At 36.8% G+C, this 21802-nt stretch overlaps 1 protein-coding gene across 3 annotated transcripts in view; it reads right to left on the reverse strand.

The window, feature by feature from the left end:
* Positions 1–660: 660 nt before the first annotated feature.
* Positions 661–21802, reverse strand: part of LOC127808059 (AT-rich interactive domain-containing protein 5) — a 37514-nt gene continuing 16372 nt past the window's right edge. Inside the window, exons 9-14 of one of the 3 annotated variants that reach the window (XM_052346392.1) lie at positions 21640–21691; positions 21173–21254; positions 3464–3530; positions 3321–3368; positions 1583–1675; positions 661–1123 (exon numbers count right to left, since the gene is read on the reverse strand). In XM_052346392.1, coding sequence (XP_052202352.1) covers positions 1019–1123; positions 1583–1675; positions 3321–3368; positions 3464–3530; positions 21173–21254; positions 21640–21691 — 447 coding nt within the window. In that variant the 3' untranslated portion in view covers positions 661–1018. Of the gene's footprint in view, positions 1124–1582; positions 1676–3320; positions 3372–3463; positions 3531–21172; positions 21255–21639; positions 21692–21802 lie in introns of all 3 variants that reach the window. The other 2 variants (XM_052346393.1, XM_052346390.1) reach the window with 2 other exon arrangements.

Raw genomic sequence — 21802 nt, forward strand, 5'->3', positions numbered from 1 at the left:
TGTAATCTTGCTTTTCTTGGGTATGAGCAAGCAGCTTTTCTTGTGCTTGCATCCATGTGATCCATCTCTCGTTAATTATCTTTGATTATACATCTAAACATAGAGGGTGTCTCACGCGACACACTTTTGTGACAAATTGAAGGAATGCGTGTTTCTGCATGCAAAAGGATTATCTCGCAAACTTAATTTACCATTTATGCCAAGACGTCGGCCATTTATTTACCATTTTCATATGTCAAATGTCAAGGTAGTTCAGGCATGCGTGTATGCAAGCATGAAACTTTCTATGTCTAGCACCTACTAACTGACAGGTATCCATAAATGAAAAGAATTGTGGCTGCTGAACGTTGATATGAAGTTACAATAGCCAGGGCTAGGCTCTAGCCGTGCAGGTTGTGTTGTCAACCACGAGTTATTTTCCATTCGCACAAAAGGAGTATAATTGAGAAGAGTGCTGGATTGAGCACATTTAAAGGACTCTCTGAATGATTCCCCAGAAGCGAAGGAGCATTTTAAATCATAAATCTATTCTTGAAAAAGTACATCCCCCGTACAGAATTACGATTCTGTGACTCTTAAATGGGTTGGGGCCCATCTAAAACACGCATGCGCATACGCGTACAAAATTGCTCCATGCATAGCATAACACAAGCACTGGAATGGGGGGTGAAAGTCTCAACTGATACATAAAAGTTCAAATCTGATAGCGAAGCCATACAATCTATTGGGGCAGCTTATGCTGAAAATCCTCCTTAGCATCTAATCTGATACCTGTTTCTTCTTTTTTGGGTTTGTTTTCCTCAATTCACAAGGGATCATCTACCGCTAAATGCTAAAACGCAAACATACACAATAAAGAAATAGTCATGGCTAAGCATTCACAAGGTTGGTAGGTTTTGCTAGTTCAGCATTGCTAGCATTTTGCTCCATCTCTGGTCTACCATTCAATCTTTCCTACAAATGTTAGTCCTTCCATAAAATCTGATACCCTGAACATCCCGAACCATTCAAACTATCTTCAGATATTTGACTGCTCAAAAGGAACACGGACAAAGAGTCGGCCGTGCAGACTAACAACAGCAGAGGTCTGGAGTGGATCGATTCTTGCTGGCAAATTCACCACCTGAAAACCATAACCCCATTGTATCAACTCAAAATCAACAAAACAAGAAACCATATTATCAACCAATGATTTATCAAAACCATAAGGGTATGTTTGATAGGCATTTAGTTGGAAACGAAAGCATTTTCTAACTTATATGAAAAACAAAAACCACCTCCTCCCTAGATGAAATTTTTCATGAAAAAGAGGTAAAAACATACTTTAATAGTTGTATCATGAAATTCAATTTCATGAAAAATATAGTGTGTCAAAACACCAAAGATGAAATTCAATTCCTTGGATGAAACATTTTCCATGTATTTTCCATGCTATCAAACACACCCTAATATTAACAAGATGATATTCATGAAATTCTTAGAATAGTGATTTTTAGTCATTAACGTGTGGGCCTCGCAGAATTCTAATAATTTGTGTGTATAAATCATAAGAATGAACACCAGTGGACGTGAAAGGATGGACCTTCTTGAAGGCTGTGATACCCCAAGGATTGTCAGGTTGCTCTGGCTGGCCAGTAATTACAAGGCGTCCAGCTGGATCTGACTGAACTCGCACCTGAATCAACCAACGAAGAGGTCATCAGTACTAGAGACAACTCAATCATGGCAAAGAATTACAATACAATAGATGATACAATCAGAATGCATCAAAATAACAATAAACTTGAATTATGGAGAAACACACTACGTTTTGGGCTAGTAAAAAACTAAATACATGGAATGCCATTTCAGTAAAATTAGACGCATGGATGGATGGTGTCATTGTGAGATAAGGAGATCAAGTTATTGTTAGAAAAAATTAGTTTAGATATTTAGGATCAAAGTTCAGAAAAAATGGGAGGTTATGGAGGATGTTACTCAGAATTAAACCAGGATGGCTGAAGGGTATAAGTGTGTCCAGCATTTAATGCGACCATAAAATCCTTCAAAACTAGAAGAGAAGTTTAATCAGACAGCTATAAGACCATCCTTGTAGTATTGTGCAGAATGTTGGGTGGTTGAGCATCAATACATGCAAAATATAAAGAGAAAATGAAATGAGAATGTAATAGTGAATGTGCAGTCACACAAGATAAGACATAAGACATAAGATTATAGATAATAAAGTAAGAGTGGCATCTATAAAGAAAAGAGATGGAAGTCACAATTAAGATGATTTAAAAACACTAAGAAATGACCAATAAACACACATGTAAGATGAGGGGATGAAATAAAGTCGCTAGCAAAAAAGTGGGAAAGGAAGACCGAAGGAAACTTGATGGAAAACCCTTCAACAGACGTATATATAATGGTCTAACAAAGGATAAGGCCACGGATACCCCACCTAGTGAGATTACACCTTATGATTGTTGTTGTTGTAATACAGATACTAGCAAAACTTCAACACAGCATGCATACCAACAGCATATTTTTGAGTCACCAGACACAGCATGCACAATGAAATAGAAAAGAAATTACAAACCCCTTCAACCAAAACACAGACCAAAAGGATCACCAGAGACGGTTATTATCACTTGCTAAATTTTTAATTTAAGAATTATACTGAAGACAATGTCTTAAGTTGGTTGCGTAATTCTAGTCTGATCACTACATTCTAAGCCAAAGCAAATTCCAGAACATGGCAATCGGACGAGCAGACTTTCCAAAAAGCCACATTAGTGATCAAGATCAACTCATTAGTTGCAAGTCAGTGGTGCAACGTTACCTTCACAATAAAGGATGAAAAGGGCCAGGAGAACAAACCTTTATCACTAACATGGTGCTCTCGAATATAAGGGTTACATTATCATTATGTTTTTTTATTTTTTTGGATAAAATTTACATCACCACTATCAGATGTAACGGCATCAGATGACTTGTGCATCAGAGGTGCTACAATTTGCGTAAAATTAATTTTATCATTTGACTTCATATATACATCAGAAGGTCAAAACATTGATTAAGGAACTGAACAGGTCAAGGTTCATTCTGAATTTTATTTATTATAAAGCATTCCCTAAATTATCAAACTATCCCTCTACCAAAAAAAGCCAGGGATTATATTGACTGCAATTAAACAAATCCCTAAGCAAAAAGTAGGTGTATCAATCGAACTTTTATATTCTAGTTAGGATTAAAGCAGAAAACACACACCATATAAAGTACAAATAACTCTGCCAAAAAAAATGAGAACAAATACATGGTTCATAAGAAGAACAAACCTCCTCACGCAACAGACCAGGGACTAGAGCATAAACCTCAAAACAATCCTTCTGTCATAAAGACAGTAAAGCCAGTTAGAATAGCAATAAGGAAAGTGAATGATATGATAGCATTTCACTGTAAAGTTCAAAAATATGCTTACATTTTCCAGCACATTGATCTTCACCCAATCAGCAGGGGGACCAATATCAACAATTGTCGTCACAACTCTAGAAATGAAGAAACTTTAGCTTAGTTCGAAAAGATGGGGATGATAATGATAAAACAGAATATGAACTAATTTCCATCCTACAGTTTCTGCGACAAGTAAAGGAAGATAAATTATGCTAATTTCTTAGCACATGTTCCAACAAAATCCTTTCTTGTCCCTAAATGCTTCTTTTCTTCATTCCTTCAATAAATGGTATTTATGTACTTCTCAATCAGAACAAAGGCTATCATGCTTTTTAAATTGTCAATGGTCGTGTAGTCAAATTCACCCATGGCTACACATAGAAGTTTTCCAGCATCCTCAACAAATTAGTATACAAAAATAACAAGCCATGAGACCTGAAGACCCCATTGCTTTATATCAAAGAAAACTTCAGAACATATTGAATGTGGAGAAACAAATATTATGTTGGGATATCTCAGTAAATCTGGAAAAAAAGATAAGAACAATATGTTCTATAGGCATATTTTATTTGAAAGAAGTGCAACAAGCCATGAAAAAGATGAAAAATGGCAAAACAATGGGACTGAGTAATATCATGATAGAAGCATGGAAATGCATAGGAGAAGAAGATGGTCTATAATTGATGAAATTATTCAATGTAATCATGAAATTGAAGGGGATGTCTGACAAACAAATAAAGAACACTCATGTTTATTTATAAAAATAAAGTAGAAAGCTCTGGAATAAAGTGATTGAGCAATGGTTAATAAGAGAAATCAATGCATAAAAAAGAGCAATGTGATTCTATGCCTAGTAGGGGATGTCAAATGAAAAGATCCATAGATAAATTTTATTAAAAAAAATTTGATAGATAGTGATTTTAAGGGGGCCGGGCAGGGGGCTGAGACTTATGACAAAGTCCCAGATGTCACATAGAGGAAACACATTCAAAAAGTGTCTTGGATGAGACCAAAAAAGTATGAATAGCTTAAAGTATGAAAAGACACATTAGAATCCAAAGGTTCAACGTCAAACAAATTAAAAATTAAATATATGAAATATAAATTCAGTAAAAATAAAAGTGTAGATGACGTTATGACAAGAGTTGAAAACCATGTCATTTCAAGAAAAAATAAAATACATAGGTCTAAAATGCCTCTAAGGCAATTCAGACAAATTGAGAAATGAGTGACATTTTATGTGATTCTAAATCCCTCTAAAGCTGAAGAAAAGTTTTATTAGGCCAATAGACCAACACTATTATACAGCATAGAATGTTGGATATAGTAAAACATTGTTACATGAAAAAATAAAAGTGTAACTATGATGAAATGCTGTGGTAGATGTATGACAAGAAAAGACCTAGTTAAAAATGAGATTGTTGTAATAAGGTTGGAGCACCTCCTACTAGGATAAGATGTGTGAAACACACAATTAAGATGATTCGGTCATGTTTGAAAAAAAAAAAAATTAAACTAATAAATGCTTCTATAAAAAAGAGTGATTGAAATTTAAAAAACAAAAAAGTTTGTAGTAAATGAGATAAATGAAGACCATGAAAATTTTGATAGAAAATTCTTAAATATTATGTAAGTTGTAATACTTATAGAGAAGATATAGTCATGGATAGAAATAATTACTAGGCTAAAATTTATATAACCAACCCCACCTTGGAATATTGTTGTTGATCATTTTCAAATGTTGGAATATTGTTGTTGATCATTTTCAAATTCAAAGCATTCGTACCTCCTATTTGTAACTATAAAAATTGGGGACAAATGATTTATAGTGACAGTCCAATCATAATAAAGAAAATCATACTATAGCAATGAAAAGAAAAAAGTAAAACTAAGCCCATTTTGTATCAGCTTGCATACTGGTCTAAATCTGTCCAAACCCGCCAATATAGGACTTGCTTAGATTGTACTAGCTTGTACAGAAAATTTGTACACTATATCAAGCCTTTATTATATAAGGTTGGGTACATGAATTCTATCCCGCCAATTGTCTCTATCTATGGCTTTATGTTCTCTAAGATCCTTATAACTCATACCACACCTAAGTGTCTCTCACCAAACTTTTCTTGGTCTTCCTTCACCTCTTCTGCTAGATGTTTGTTTCATTCCTTCTATCCACTTACCTCATAGGAGCCTCTTTTGGTTTTCTCATATGACCAACCCATCTTCATTATGTCTCATACATCTTATCTTGTACAAAATATTTGTCATTTTTTATTTAAAATTAGATATATATATATATATATACCAGTGTTCTAAAACGTGCTAGGCGCTACTCAAGCGCCAGGCTAGGGCCTAGTGCCTAGGGCGCCTAGGCGGTTTAGGAAAACTGTTGATTTTTTTTATTTTTTTAAACTTTGTGACGTGACTTGATGTTATTTTCAATTAAATCAAAGTTGAAATAGGCATGAAAATATAAATATCTAACATATATATATATATTAGATATATATCTAACATATAAATAGAAAAGAAAAAATATATATATATCTAACATATAAATAGAAATAGAAAAATATATATATCTAATATATTTAACATATAAATAGAAAAGAAAATATATATATATCTAACATATAAATAGAAAATAAAATTAAATAACATAATAAACCTAACCTAACACCCAACAACTTGAGAGAGAGAGAGAGAGAGAGAGAGGGGTCGGAAGCGGAAGCGGAAGCGGAGATGGGCTTGACGACGGCGGCGACGACATTGACGCAGCGAGGACACGACAGCGAGGATGGAGCTTGAAGGCATAGAGGCGGTAAGGAGGTCACAATGCAGCTGGAGGCAGCGGCGGCATTGGGCTGAGATGGAGCTTGACAGTCGACGATGATGCGCACGAGAGAGAAGGGGAAATCGACGAGAGAGATAAGGGGTAATGGGTAAGGGGAAACAAAAACCCTAATAATCAATTTATATAAAATGGATTAGGCGGCCCAGGCGATTCATGCGGCCGATTAGGCCATAATCGACCAGGCAGTTCACGCAGCTAGGCAGTTGCCTTGGCCGCCTAGGCGTAGCCCAGTATCGATTAGCCGGGCCAGCACCTAAGAGGGTCGATTAGGCCACAATCGCGACAGTCAGTGTCCGCTTAGCGCCTAGGCGGCCATCTAGGCCTAATTTTAGTTCACTAATATATACATACAACATGTCAATTAAAAATTTTATTACTTTCAAACCATAAAAGTGGTTTTCCTAATTCTTTATCTTTATACCCACGTAAACATTTATTTTTGGCATAAAATTAACCTTTTAGATTTAATTTTTAGTTAAAAAAATATAAATTTCATTACCATTCTTTAAAGAGGGCCAAAACTCTAATTTAAAAAAAAAACTCTTAAATTATAATTTAAGTTGTTCAAGTTTAACTAATAACAACATATCAGGCCTAAAACTCACTATATGCAATTAGCTACAAGAATTCCAACTCGCTAATCATTTCTATCTATGGCTTATTGAGGCCATATCATATCTAAGAGTTTCCCACCAAAAAAGCCAATCTTTTCAATGTATGGCCTTATTTTTTATGAGACCCTTATAACTCATAGTTTCACCTAAGAGTCTCCCACCAAATTTTTCTTAGTGTTCCTCGACCTATTTTGCAAAAGGATTTGTTCCATTCCATCTACTCTTCTCACTTGATCCTTACCGATCTTTATCACATGATCAAACCATCTTAATTATTTCCCATGCATCTTATCCTCAGTAGGAGTCATTCCAACCTTATAACTCTATTTCTAATTTTACCCTTTCTTGTATAGTTGCACATACATCATGATATCCTCATCCTTCTTACACTCATATTTCGCACATGTTGGTGCTTTAGTGCCAAACATTTTTTGCTACACAACAAAGCTAATCTTATAGTCATTTTACGAAAAAAATTCTTGTATCTTCAACATTATCTTACCATCACAAAGTAATATAACCAAAAAAACATATAAAACATTTACACCTAATTTTAAAGATAAATTCAACCTAGACCCCTTGTGGTTCACTTTTTTTTCAAAGACCCCTCCCATTACTAGCAACATTATAAAGTGTTGGAGAATCCGATTCAGCTAATGACAAATGCGTGAAAGAAGATAAGGGAAAGAGATAAGGTGATGAGCAAAGTTTGACTCTGAGGGAGATAAGGAGGAATAGAAGATAAAGATTGAGAAAAGGAAGTCCCTACACTCCTCAACAAAATGGGGTGGTTGAAAGAAAAAATCGCCATTTACTTGAAGTTGCTCATTCCTTAATGTTCACTAGTTCTATTCCTAACAGGTATTGGGGAGAAGTTGTTCTAACAACTTCTTACTTGATAAATTGGCTACCTTCCAAAGTCCTCAATTATCAAATTACTTTACAAAAATCTGCTGGACATGTTCCCTCATGTTCGAATCCTAAGTTCCCTCTCCCCTAAAGTATTTGGATCCATTGCGTATGTTCATCAAATCAGTCCTGACCGTCACAAGCTTGAACCAAAAGCCATCAAATGCATTTCCATTGGCTATTCTCTACTCAAAAGGGATACAAATGTTATTGTCCTCTCTCACAAAAGTTTTTTGCCTCTTGTGATGTAATTGAAAATGAATTCTATTACCCAAGTGCCTCTATTCAAGGGGAAACACCAAGGGAAGAAAGTCATTGGGATTCCACACTATCCATGCCTATTTCTCTCCCTCCTATTGTTTCACCCTCTTCAAATGCTGACCTAACACAAACTGTTGCAGCTGATCACACTCAACTAGGTGCATTTGAACAGCCAAAATCAGTCAGCACTGACTCTACTACCTCTCCTGACCTTGCACCAGCCCACCAACCCATTCAACCAGCTGAGCCAGTGGTGACTAGTTAGGGAGGAGGATTACGCTCAGACAAACCTACAAAGGTTTACTCCAAGAGACCCAAATGTCCTGCTCCTCAACTAAGCCAATTATTAGAACCAGAGGATGGTCCAACAATTGAGAAACACACAAGTGAGGAGCACACTGAAACTAACTGCGATTTGGACATTCCTATTGTTATTCGAAATGGGGTAAGGTCATGTGTTAAATATCACATCTCTAATTACTTGACATACTCTAGATTGTCCCCACAATTTAAGGATTTTACCACAACAGTTGATGGAGTGGCTGTTCCACAAAATATTCAGGAGGCTTTGAAAGATCCAAAGTGGAAGGAAGTGGAGGAAATGAAGGCTCTTATTGGCAACTATACATGGGATATTGTAGAATCTCCCAAGGACAAGAAAATTGTTAGATTCAAGTGGATATTTACTGTCAAATACAGATTAGATGAGAGTATAGATAGGTACAAGACAAGGTTGGCAGCTCAACGGTTCTCCCAAACCTATGGGATTGATAATGAGAAGACTTTTGTTCATGTGGCAAAATTAAATTCCGTAAGGATATTGTTCTCTCTTGCTATTAATCTGGATTGGGAATTATTTTAGCTGGCCATCAAAAATGCTTTCCTAAATGGAGAATTGGAAGAGAAGTCTATATGAAGATTCTACCCGGATTTGAGAAAAGAGAAAAAGTTGGCAAGGTATATAAACTGTGCCGATCACTCTATGAATTAAAACAATCTCCACGAGCATGGTTTAAGAAATTTAGTTCTACACTTACAAAGTTTGGGTACATGCAAGGGGAAGCAAATTATACATTGTTTACTAAACATGCAACAAGTCGACAAGATCTATTTTGATTGTATATATAGATGATATTCACGAAATTATTGCACTAAAACAGAGAATAAGGGATGAATTTGAGGTTAAAAACTTGGGAATAATGAAGTACTTTCTGGGAATGAAAGTGGTCAAAAGTAAACAAGGTATTTTAATCTCTCAAAGAAAGTATACTCTCGATCTCCTAAAAGATATTAGGATGCTGGGAAGTAAACCAACTTGTACTCCCCTTGAGAGAAATTGGAAATGTAGGATAACTGATGGTAATCCTATTGTTGATGTTAAATAAGATAAGTAAGGAAGTATTAGTGTAATTAATTAATACGTGTATGTATATATACACGCTTGTGCTGTACACTTGTGGATAATATACATAGTTTATTTTATTCATATAACATGGTATCAAAGCCCTCCAAACCCGAACCTAACCCTAGCCCACCACCATCAACCGCCGCCATCATTGCTGATCACTTCATCCATCGCTGGTCATGCAGTCTTTTCCTTGATATCGCGGCCTCTTCTTCTTCAGATCTGGCCATCTTCTTCAGTCGCCCCCAGATCTTGTTGTCGTCATCACCGTCACCGCGCCCATTCAAATCCGGCCATCCTCAGGAGACCCCAGATCTGGCCATCAGTCTTTAGATCAGGCTGCTCCAGCCTATATCCGACCACCGTGTCATCCGCCGTTGTTTCAAATCCGATGACTCACAACTTTTGTGCACCCAAATCTGTCGTTGTTCTAGATTTGTTCTTCTTTCTCTTTGGTCGTGCAATCCGCCCTGCTCCAAATCTGTTATTCTTTTCACATCATGTCTTCATCTCTAGCTCACTCTTCATCCACAAGTTGCTCCACTGTGTCCACACCTATAACCATTCCCCATTTTTCAGGCACACTAGTTTTACCACAAAGAAGTTGAGTGGACAAAATTATTCCGCTTGGTCATCTAAAGTTGAAATTTGGTTTCTTGGCCATGGCCTTGAGGATCATTTATCAAAGACTATTTCAACTGTTCCTGAGGGCGATCAACCTCTTTGGCGGAAGGTGGATGCTCAGTTATTGAGTTTATTGTAGCAAACCATTGAGTCGACCTTGATGTCGATATTTCGACCTCTTCGGGAGTGTAGCGCCCTATGGACTCAGGCTCATGAGTTGTATACTAGTGACATCACTCGTATTTATGATGCGATTGGTGCTTTGTTCGATTTACGATAGGCCGATTTGGATATGACCACGTATTTGGATAAACTTCAAGCTTCTATTACTGATTTTAACGAGTTGATGCCCTTTAATACCGATATCAAGAAACGACAGCAACAGTGTGATCAAATGTATACTATTCTCTGTCTTCATGGAATTTGACCGGAGCTTGATTCAGTTAAGACATAGATTCTCAACAGTGCTTCTTTCCCTCCTCTAACAAAGGTATTTGCCAGGCTACTTAGAGCCCCTTCTATTACTGCTAATCATGGCATGTCCGTACCTGAAGATCACTCCGCCCTTGTTACAACCCCGATTGATCATGGTCGTCGAGGTGGTGGTCGTCCTCGGCCCCAGTGTTCATATTGTAATCGTCTTGGTCACACTAGAAAAACTTGCTATCACCTACATGGTCGTTCACTTCACACAGCCAGTACTACTAATATGGTTGTGGCCACTTTGGAGGGCCAGGCATCTATCACACCCAGTGATTTCTCCCTAGTGACTATCTCCGAGGGGGAGTATGCTCAGTTTCTTCAGTTCCGGGCAGCACAACAGGCTACTTCACCTGCCACATCCCTTGCTGGCACTGGTAACCCTACTACCTGCTTTACTAAGTCTTCCTCTTCTCTTGACCTATGGATCTTCAACTCGGATGCCACTAATCACATGTCTGGTAATCGTTCTCTATTATTTTATATTCAAACTTTGCAGTCTCTACCTCCTGTTACATTGGTTGATGGCTCTCAAGCCTCAGTCACGAGTATTGACACCACATCACCTCTTTCTACTTTACCATTATCATCTGTTTTACATTTACCACAATGTACCTTTAATTTGCTTTCTGTCAGTCAACTCACTTGTAGTCTTAATTGCTCTATAATCTTTTTGTCTAATTCTGATCTTGTGTAGGATCAGAGGACCGAACAGATGATTGGTATGGGGCTTGAGCCTCACAGTCTCTACTATCTATCTCTCCCTGCTTTTTCAACGGCGTGCACGACGACAACTTCCCCACTACAGGTCCATTGTCGGCTAGGGCACCCATCTCTTCCCAATCTCAAAAAGATGGTTCCCAATCTCTCTAGTATTTCTTCCTTAGAGTGTGAGTCTTGTCAACTTGGGAAACATAGTCTTATTTCTTTCCCAAGTAGACTCAACAAATGTGTTAGTTCTCCTTTTTCAGTAGTCCATTCAAATGTATAGAGTCCCAGTCGTGTCAGTTCCAAAGATGATTTTCGTTATTTTGTAACATTTATTGATGATTTCTCTCAAACTACATGGCTATATTTAATGAAAACGCGTTCAAAGTTATTTTCAATCTTCACTACATTTTGTGCTAAAATTGGAACACAGTTTAATTTGTCTATCCGTGTTCTTCGTAGTGATAATGCTCTTGAATATTTGTCTCCCCCCTTTAAATTCTATATGGCATCCAATGGGATTCTTCACCAAATTTCATGTCCTGGAACCCCACAACAAAATGGGGTGGCTGAACGCAAGAATCATCATTTAATTGAGACAGCCCGCACGCTTCTTCTTCATATGCATGTTTTGTTTCAATACTACGGTGTTGTCGTCTTAACTGCATGCCATCTTTTGTCTATAATGACCAAAGCGACTTGATCTGAAGACTGACGGCCAAATCTGGGGTCACCTGAGGATGGTTGGATCTGGACAAGCGCGACGACGGCGAGATCTGGAGGCAGCTGGAAAAAAATGGCCGGACATGAAGAACAAGAGGCCACAATATCAAGGAAACAACCGCGTGACCAGCGAAACCAACGGCGGATGAAGCGACTGGCGGTGATGGCAGCAATTGACAGCGACAGCAGCAGCAGCTAGGGTTAGGTTAGGGTTTGGAGGGCTCTAATACCATGTTATGTGAATAAAATAAACTGTTTATATTATCCACAAGTGTGCAGTACAAGCGTATATATATACATATACATATACATATACATATTAATTAATTACACTAATACCCCTTTATCTGCTTTTGTGCGCCCAGATTTGCCATTGTTCTAGATTTGTTCTTCTTTCTCTTCGATCATGCAATCCGCCTTGCTCCAGATCCATTGTTCTTTCCTCATTCCATTCTTTTTCCTCAGGTTGACTTATATTCTCTTCCCCCTCGTATCTTTGGGAGTACGTGCTTTGTTCACCATCTTGCCCCAAGTTGTGATAAGTTGTTCACTCATTCCGTCAAATGTGTTTTTCTAGGTTATTCCCGCCTTCAGAAGGGGTATCGTTGCTACTCTCCTCAATTACCTCGATATTTTGTTTCAGCAGATGTTACATTCTTTGAGTCATCTCCTTATTTCCTTTCTTCGTTTGAGGTCTCTGAATCTATGTTTGTTGGGTTACCTTTGCATGTCCCTTTTCTTGACCTTACATCATCTCCATCTCCAACGCCCTCACCATCTCCACCATCCTTTGCCTCTCACCTTGATCACCCCAATCTTCAGGTCTATCAACGACATCCACAACTCGTGGCCCAACCAGCACCGATTGTCGTCGCTAGTCCGAGGGAGTTGTCTCCTAACTCATCCTCTGTACCGATTGGTTCTTCCTCCTCTGGTCCATCGCCTCCGACTTCTAATCTTGACTTACCTATTGCTCTTCGTAAAAGTACTCATCATTGCACCACCTTCCATCCTATTTCCCATTTTGTTAACTATGATTCTTTGTCCCTTGGATATTCTGCTTTTGTTTCTTCTTTATCTTTTGTTTCTTTTCCTAAATCTGTTCCCGAAGCTCTTTCCGATCCAGGGTGGCGGGCTGCTATGGTCAAAAAAATGTATGTCTTACATTCTACCAAGACTTGGAACTTGGTACATCTTCCCAAGGGTAAGTCTACTGTTAGTTGTCACTAGGTTTACACTGTTAAAGTTTGCCCTGATGGCCGAATTGATCGTCTTAAGGCTCATCTTGTTGCCAAAAGATACACTCAGGTTTTTGGTCTTGATTATGGCAATAACATTTTCTCTTGTTGTTAAGATCTCCTCTGTTCACCTTTTCTTGTCCCTTGATGCTATGTTTCACTGGCCTCTTCATCAACTAGACATAAAAAATGCCTTTCTTCGTGGCGATTTACAGGAGGTGTATATGGAGCAACCTCCTAGCTTTGTTGCCCAAAGGGAGTCTGGGCTAGTGTGTCGCCTTCGAACATCTTGGTTTGGTCGATTTAGTTCAGTTGTTCTTGAGTTTGGCTTAACTCGGAGTGAAACTGATCATTCTATTTTTTATCGCTCTCAATCTAGTTGCCACATTCTTCTAGTGGTTCTTCTAGTGGTATATGTTGATGATATAGTACTTACAGGGGATGATGATGTTGGTATCACTGAATTGAAGAGACATCTTCACCAACAGTTTCAAACTAAGAATCTAGATCCTTTGTAATATTTTTTGGGTGTTGAGGTAGCTCGGTCAAAGCAAGGCATCTATATTTCTCAAAGGAAATATGCTTTGGATATGCTAGAGGAGACAGAATTTCTTGGATGTAAGCCTATAGATACCCCTATGGATCCAAATATCAGGATGTTACCCAGACAAGAGGAGCCTTTTTCTGATCCTAGGCGCTACCGTTAACTAGTTGAGAAACTTTATTACCTCACAGTCACTCGTCATGATATTTCATTTATTGTGAGTGTGGTAAGTCAATTTTTAGATTCACCTTGTGACAGTCACTAGGATGCAGTGGTCCGTATTCTTCAAGCTACCCCTGGTTGAGGTGTACAACAACATATCCAGCTTTTATCCCACTATGTGGGGTCGGCTACATGAATTCTAGACTTCCATATATTTCTATCTTTTGTCATATCTTCATTGAGATCCATACACTTCATATCAAACTTTAATATCTCCCTCAAAGTTTTCTTAGGTCTGCCTCTACCTCTTTTTTTGATTAATTGTTCCATTTCATCAACTCTCCTCACAGGAGCGTCTCTTGGTCTCCTTTTCACATGACCAAACCATCTTAGTCTAGTCTCTCTCATCTTCTCCTCTATTGGCACTACTCATATCTTATTACGAATAACTTCATTTCTAATTTTATCTTTTCTTGTATGGCCGCACATCCATCTTAACATCCTCATCTCCACTACACTCGTCTTTTGCTCATGTTGGTATTTGACTGCCCAACATTCTGAGCCATACAACAAAACTGGTCTTATAGCTGTCCTATAGAATTTTCTTTTCAATTTTAATGGGATTTTACCATCACATAACACCCCCGATGCATTTCTCCATTTTAGCCAACTTGCCTTAATTCTATGTGTGAGATCCTCGTGAATTTCTTCATCTTTTTGAATCACTGATCCCAAATATCGAAAATGGTCTTTTCTTTGTAAGATTTGGTCTTCCAATTTTATTATAACATCCTCCACTCTTGCATTCTTACTAAATTTACATTCCATATATTCTGTTTTCTTTCTGCTTAATTTAAATCCCTTAAATTCTAAATTGTTTCTCCATAACTCAAGCTTAGTGTTCACTCCTTTTGTTTCATCCACCAACACTATGTCGTCTGCAAATAGCATACACCATGGAACCTCTGTCTGAATATCTTTAGTGAGTTCATCCATTACTAAAGCAAATAAGCATGGACTTAATGCAGAACCTTAATGCAATCCTATTGTAATTTTAAACGGTTCAGTATCCCCTCCGCATATTCTGACTCTTGTCTCTGCACCATGATACATGTCCTTAAGGGATTGTATATAGGCTATTCGAACTCCTTTCTTCTCTAAAACCCTCCATAATACTTCTCTAGGGACCCTATCATAGGCCTTTTCTAGATCTATAAACACCATATGTAGGTCCTTCTGATGATCCCGATACCTTTCCATTAGGCACCTCAGTAGGTATATAGCTTCTATTGTTGACCTATCGGGCACGAAACCAAACTGATTTTCTGAGACCTCTGTTTCTTTTCTGAGCCTCTGCTCTATTACTCTCTCCCAGAGTTTCATGGTATGGCTCATTAACTTAATTCCTCTGTAATTTTCATAGTTTTGAACATCTCCTTTGTTCTTACATATAGGGACCAAAGTACTCTTCCTCCACTCATCTGGCATCTTTTTTTATTTAAGAATCGCGTTAAATAATTTCGTTAGCCAGGAGATACCCTCTTCTCAAATGCATTTCCATGCTTCTATTGGTATATTATCCGGTCCCACCGCCTTATGATTTTTCATCTTTTTTAATGCTTGCCTTATTTCATTTGGACTTATGAGTCGATAAAATGTATAGCGCACGTTCCCTTCGGAGTTACTAAGATGTCCCAATCTAACTCTTGTGTCGTCATCATCATTGAATAATTTTGTGAAATACTCCTTCCATCTCTCCTTAATCGCTCCCTCATTCACTAATACATTTTGATTTTCATCTTTTATGCATTTCACTTAATTTAAATCCCTTGTTTTTCTTTCTCTTGCTTTAGCTAATTTATATATATATCCCTTTCTCCATCTTTTATATCAAGTCGTTTATATAGATTCTCGTATGCTTTTAACCTTGCTTCACTAACAGCTTTTTTTGCTGCCTTTTTTGATTCTTTATAATTTTTTTGATTTTCTTCATTGTTGCACTGATATACAGCCTTATAGCAATTTTTCTTATTTTTAATTTTCAATTGCACTTCTTCATTCCACCACCAAAACTCCTTAAGGTTAGGGGCTCTACCATTTGTCTCTCCAAGCATTACCTTTACTGTGTTTCTCAGGGCATTAGCCATTTCTCTCCACATTTGGTTTGTATGTCCTTCTCCATTCCATTCTCTTCTACCCCTTAATTTTTCTTTGAAGATTAGTTGTTTCTCCCCTTTTAAATCCCACCACCTGATTCTTGGATTTTGTTTTATGTGATTTTTTCTCTTCCAATTTCTTACTTGAACGTCAAGTACTAGAAGTCTATATTGAGTAGTCAAACACTCTCCCGATATCACCTTACAATCCCTACAACATACCCGGTCCTCTTGTCTCATGAGGAAGTAATCTATTTGGGTGCTTGATGTGATATTTTTATATGTGATTAAGTGTTCGTCCCGTTTTTTGAACCTAGTATTGGTTATGATGAGCCCATATGCCATTGGAAAATTTAGAATAGACTTACCCTCATTATTAATTTCCCCGAATCCATACCCTCCATGTACCTCTCTATAGCCATTTCCATCTCTACCCACGCGACCATTTAAGTCACCTCCTATAATCACTTTCTCTCCTCTTGGTATCATTTGTATAAGTCCCTCTAGGTCCTCCCAGAATTTTGCTTTTATCTCCTCACCTAACCCCGCTTGTGGTGCATATGTACTAAAGATATTCATAGTCATTCTTCCTAAAATAACCTTCACCATAATAATCCTATCCCCTATTCTCTTTACATCTACTATCTCATCTACTAAGCTTTTATCCATAATGATCCCCACTCCATTTTTTGCTCGATCATTTCCTATGTACCATATTTTATATCCATTTTCTGATAAAATTTTTGCTTTTTTCCCTACCCATCTAGTCTCTGGAAGGCACATAATATTAATCTTTCTCCTAATCATCACATCTACCACTTCCATAGCTTTGCATGTTAATGTTCCTATGTTCCATGACCCAATCCTTAATCTATGATTTTGTTTTTGGCTTTGACTTTGAATTTAATTTTGTTTCTGATTTTGTTTTTGGTTTTGATTTTGATTTTGATTTTGATGTTGGACTAACTTCTTTACCCACATCCGTCCAAGCAAATGCGGGAACCCTTGCTCATTTGTCACTACATCCGGGCGCCGATGCAGCGGTCCTAGCTCACTTGACACTACACGTGGGCAGTGTAGCGCGTCGCTATGAAGGGTTACGCCCACGCCCAAACGTTTTTTCATAATTTGTCTAGAGTTCATATTTTTTTGGGGGTGTATTGTATCAAAATCATGGACACAGTCAGATTGTGGGATATACGGATGCTGATTGGGCAAGATCACCTAGTGACAAACGATCCACATCTGGATACTGTGTATTTTATGGGTGGAAACCTAGTCTCTGGAAAAAGTAAGAAGCAAATTGTTGTCTCCAGATCCAATGCAAAGGCTGAATACAGGGCAATGGCCATGACATGTGAGCTAGTGTGGTTGAAACAATTAATTGAGGAGTTAGGAGTTACGCAGGTTAAGTCTATGCAAATGGTTTGTGACAACCAAACTGTAATGCATATTACTTCTAATCCTGTGTTTCATGAGAAAACCAAGCATATTGAAATTGATTGTCATTTTATTAGAGAAAATGTGCTCTTTGAGGATATAGTTACAACATATGTGGGTTCCGACAATCAACTGGCTAATTTACTCACCAAGTCACTTAGAAGGTCTCATGTGAACTATATTTGTACTAAGCTGGGCATGCTCAATGTATATGCTCCAGCTTGAGGAAGAGAGTTAAATAAAATAAGTAAGGGTATTAGTGTAATTAATTAATACGTGTATGTATATATATACGCTTGTACTGTACACTTGTGGATAATATACACAGATTATTTTATTCACATAACAATTGATAAAGGAAGATATCAAAGGTTAGTTGGAAGGTTGATTTATCTATCTCTCACTCACTTGGATATTGCTTAAGTTGTGAGTATTGTGATTTGTGAGTCGATTCATGCACTCACCTACTCAGCAACATTTAGCTGTAGTTTACCACATCTTGAGATATCGAAAAGGGATACCAAGTAAGGGATTATTATTCCAGAAGAGTGATACTAGAGGGGCTGAAGGATTTGTTGATGCTAACTGAGCAGGATCCATGATGGACAGTTGATCAACATTTGGTTTTTGTACTAAACTATGGAAAAACCTAGTCACTTGGAGGAGTAAGACACAATCAATTATGGCACATAGTAGCGCAGAAGCAGAGTTTAGGGCATTTGCTCAAGGCATTTGTGAGTTAATTTGGTTGGCACAGCTGATGGAAGACCTACAAATGCCCCTGACTTTACCAACAAAGCTTTATAGTGACAGTAAGTCAGCTATAAACATTGTTAATAACCCCATCCAACATGACAAGATGAAACATGTCATGATTGATAGAAGCTTTATACAAAGGGAAATTGAACAAGGAGGAATAAAACTAACCTATCTTCCTACAGCTAGTCAAGAGGCAAATGTATTTACAAAGGCCATATCAAGATGGGGGTTTGAATCATTCATTAGCAAGCTAGAAATGAGAGACATCTATTCACTAGCTTAAGGGAGGGTGTTGGAGAATCCGATTCAACTAATGATAAATGCGTGAAAGAAGATAAGGGAAGGAGATAAGGTGATAACCAGAGTTTGAATATGAGGGAGATAAGGAAGAAGAGAAGATAAAGATTGAGAAAAGGAAGGAGATATCTGCTACTTATCTCCTACTTGAGTTTTTTAAATTTTGTATCTTATCCTATCTATCTTTGTAACTTATTTAAATTTAGATTGTATCCTATATCCCGTAAAATTAGGATTACAACCGTAGCATAGAACATGTATAAATACAAGTCATACACTCAATACAAACTGTGAGTTTGATTGCTTCTTTTAATCTCCATTCATACCTAAGGTTTCCTTCTTAGGTTATTCAGTTCTGTTCAAAAAGTATAGGAATATCTTCCCCACAAACAAACAAACAAACAAAAAAATGAAAATCAACCCCCAAATCCACATAACATAACACACATGTAACTATAGATATATCATATATATATATATATATATAAACCTACCTTTGTTTTTCCTTCCATTAACTAAGCGCACACACATATATTCATATGAAAGCCTTCTATTTCTCACTGTGATACATTGAAGAAGTCATAGTCAACAGATTGAAGTAAATATCAATCCCAAATCCAATCTCATCAATGCAACAACACTCGTGGATGGAAATTTCCCAAAGCAATGACTATCTCTTGATTCTTAAGCTTTGGTAAAGAGAGGAAGAGCCCTTGTGCTGCCTAATTGGTTCCAAAGAGACGAGTGTAAGTCATGAGAGGAGAAATATTTCAAATGTACTGCTTCTTTTTCATCTTTCACATATCCTATCTAACTTGTGTTGAATAACCTAAGATTTTTCATGGATTCCCTCTCAAACAAAAGCTTTAATTTTCTTCAATTCCACATTTTTCATCAAAATTTTAAAACAAAAGCTTGAGATTTAAAAAAAAATCATTTCTACATCTTTATTCATATTTTTCAAACAAAAGCTTTGCCTCCACATCTTTCTTCAATTCAATACTCTCACGCACAGAAACAAAAGGCAATCTTCAACATTGTTGCACATCTTTGATGGTCAACATATGTATGCACATTCTTGACCATTTATAGCACATCTTTCAAGGAAAACGTTCTTTGATGTTCAAAAATTTTCCAACAGTCATTTTCAGCAATTTTCAATGTGATTGGATTTATGAAGTGTGGAAGGGGTTGAATGTAGAGAGAGAGAGGAGGGGGTTGAATTTGTTTGTGTCCGTGTGTGAATAAAAAAGTACAGCCACTTAGACCCCATGTGGCTGTACTTTTTTAACGCTGTTGGTAATGAAAGGGAGTCTTCTTTAAAAAAAAAAAGAGTAAACTACAAGGACCTTAAATGCTAAGATTAAACCACATGGGGTCGGCATAAAACTGGCCTAAGCCACAAGCAGTCTAAGTGGAATTTATCCTAATTCTAAACTATACTTGTGGTAATCCTTCTAAGCCTGAATGAAGGACAAGAGTTGCTTTAAATAGCTAACAGATAGCATAAAAACAATTGAATATTTTACACACAGATTTTGGCATTAACAACGCTAAAACTCATGTAATCAACCATGTCTAGTGGGATTAAGGCTTATCAGTGCTAATATAATAATATCTTTTAAATCATTTTATCTATATGCATATATTTAATATATAAAATAATATTAAACAACAGTAAAAATAAATAATAATATAATATGTAAGTTATATTTTATAAATAAAAATATAGACATAGTGATAAATCCAAAACGATACACTAAAATACACTAATACTAGTATATAAAATAACAATAAAAAACTCTAAGAAAGAATTAACCTAGATGCATGTATTTAATAAATAATAAATGGATATATTTACTAATTACACTAATGTAGATGCATATATTTAATTAATACATGGACAACCTTGAAACAGAGTCTGAGTGCCACACAGCCATAACGAGATGTGACAAAAGCAACTACATGAAACACAACTTGGACATGCTAGAACCCACTAGAATTATCTTGTCATGTACAGTTCTAAACGTTCTCATTTGGCGAAAAATATCTAGACATTTTGGTTACAATTTTAGAAGCTAATACTGGTCATTAGATCTATTAGATTCGGGACATTGGTTAAGGAGATCAACGTGTATATATACCTCCCTTCCCCTTATTTATAATCATTCTCCAAATCATCCAATTCTCAACAGAGTGAAGCATTCTCCAAGTTGGCCTACATCTTTCAGCCAGATAGTTGTTCCCGAAGCATATCATGTTAATCTTAGTTACCAAGAGGACTTGGTTCCCAGCTAAGTGTCACATGGCTTGGTGGAGTAACCAAGTTGTGACACATCGCTGCTAATGAAATAGGCAAGGAAGTAGTACAGTAACAACAACCATGATAATAAGAAAATAAGAATTGGTGCACTGGCTAACTCCTAGCAAACCCTAATGAAAAAGTAAAAAGATATAAAAACAATAGATGATAATTTAACATGGAGCTCACAGACTTCTTTTTTGAATGATTATGCACAAGAATAATAGGAAAATGTAAGGAAGACATGATCAGAGCCTTAACTGCTTAGCTGTTTCAGTTCGTGCAGCTTTGACAGGGTGCTCCACCTCTGTTGGTCTCTTCTGTTTAAGTGAACCTGAGACAGCTTAAAAATTCAAGTTGTGAATGACTAAAGGGACTAAAATTGCTACGATCCCTATGTCCTTAGAAGCTTAAGAACAGTAACTCAAAGAACAAAGAATCAAGAGCAGAGTTAGGAATACTGTCCAATCTACAATTATATTTTACTGTAATAAGTCTCCTAATGAGAATTTTCCTAAGATTTGTTAGAAACTAAAGACAGTAAAATAAAAAAGAAAAAGAAAAGTTACTGACCAACATACTACTATTTTCTTATTACTGTTCCATCTGACTCAGACTTTTTTCCTAAGATTTGTTGCAGTGAAAAGCTTTAGTTGAAAAATATATTATTCAGTAAAACTTTTCATAGGGCAATTTCTCAAAGGATGAAGATATGTAGAGGAGCATACCAATGCTTTTGAGACTTTTTTCACGCTTTGGCATATTATTCAAGTTCTTATCCTATACAACAAAAGATACAAATAGAAGTCAAAAAAATGAAGTGCATCAATATCAAAGGATAAATCAAGATTGCTAGAGAAAAGAAAATTGATTCTAGAGGAAATGAGTTCC

Source organism: Diospyros lotus, chromosome 8 (assembly GCF_014633365.1).
Source record: "Diospyros lotus cultivar Yz01 chromosome 8, ASM1463336v1, whole genome shotgun sequence".
NCBI classification, from domain to species: Eukaryota; Viridiplantae; Streptophyta; class Magnoliopsida; order Ericales; family Ebenaceae; genus Diospyros; species Diospyros lotus.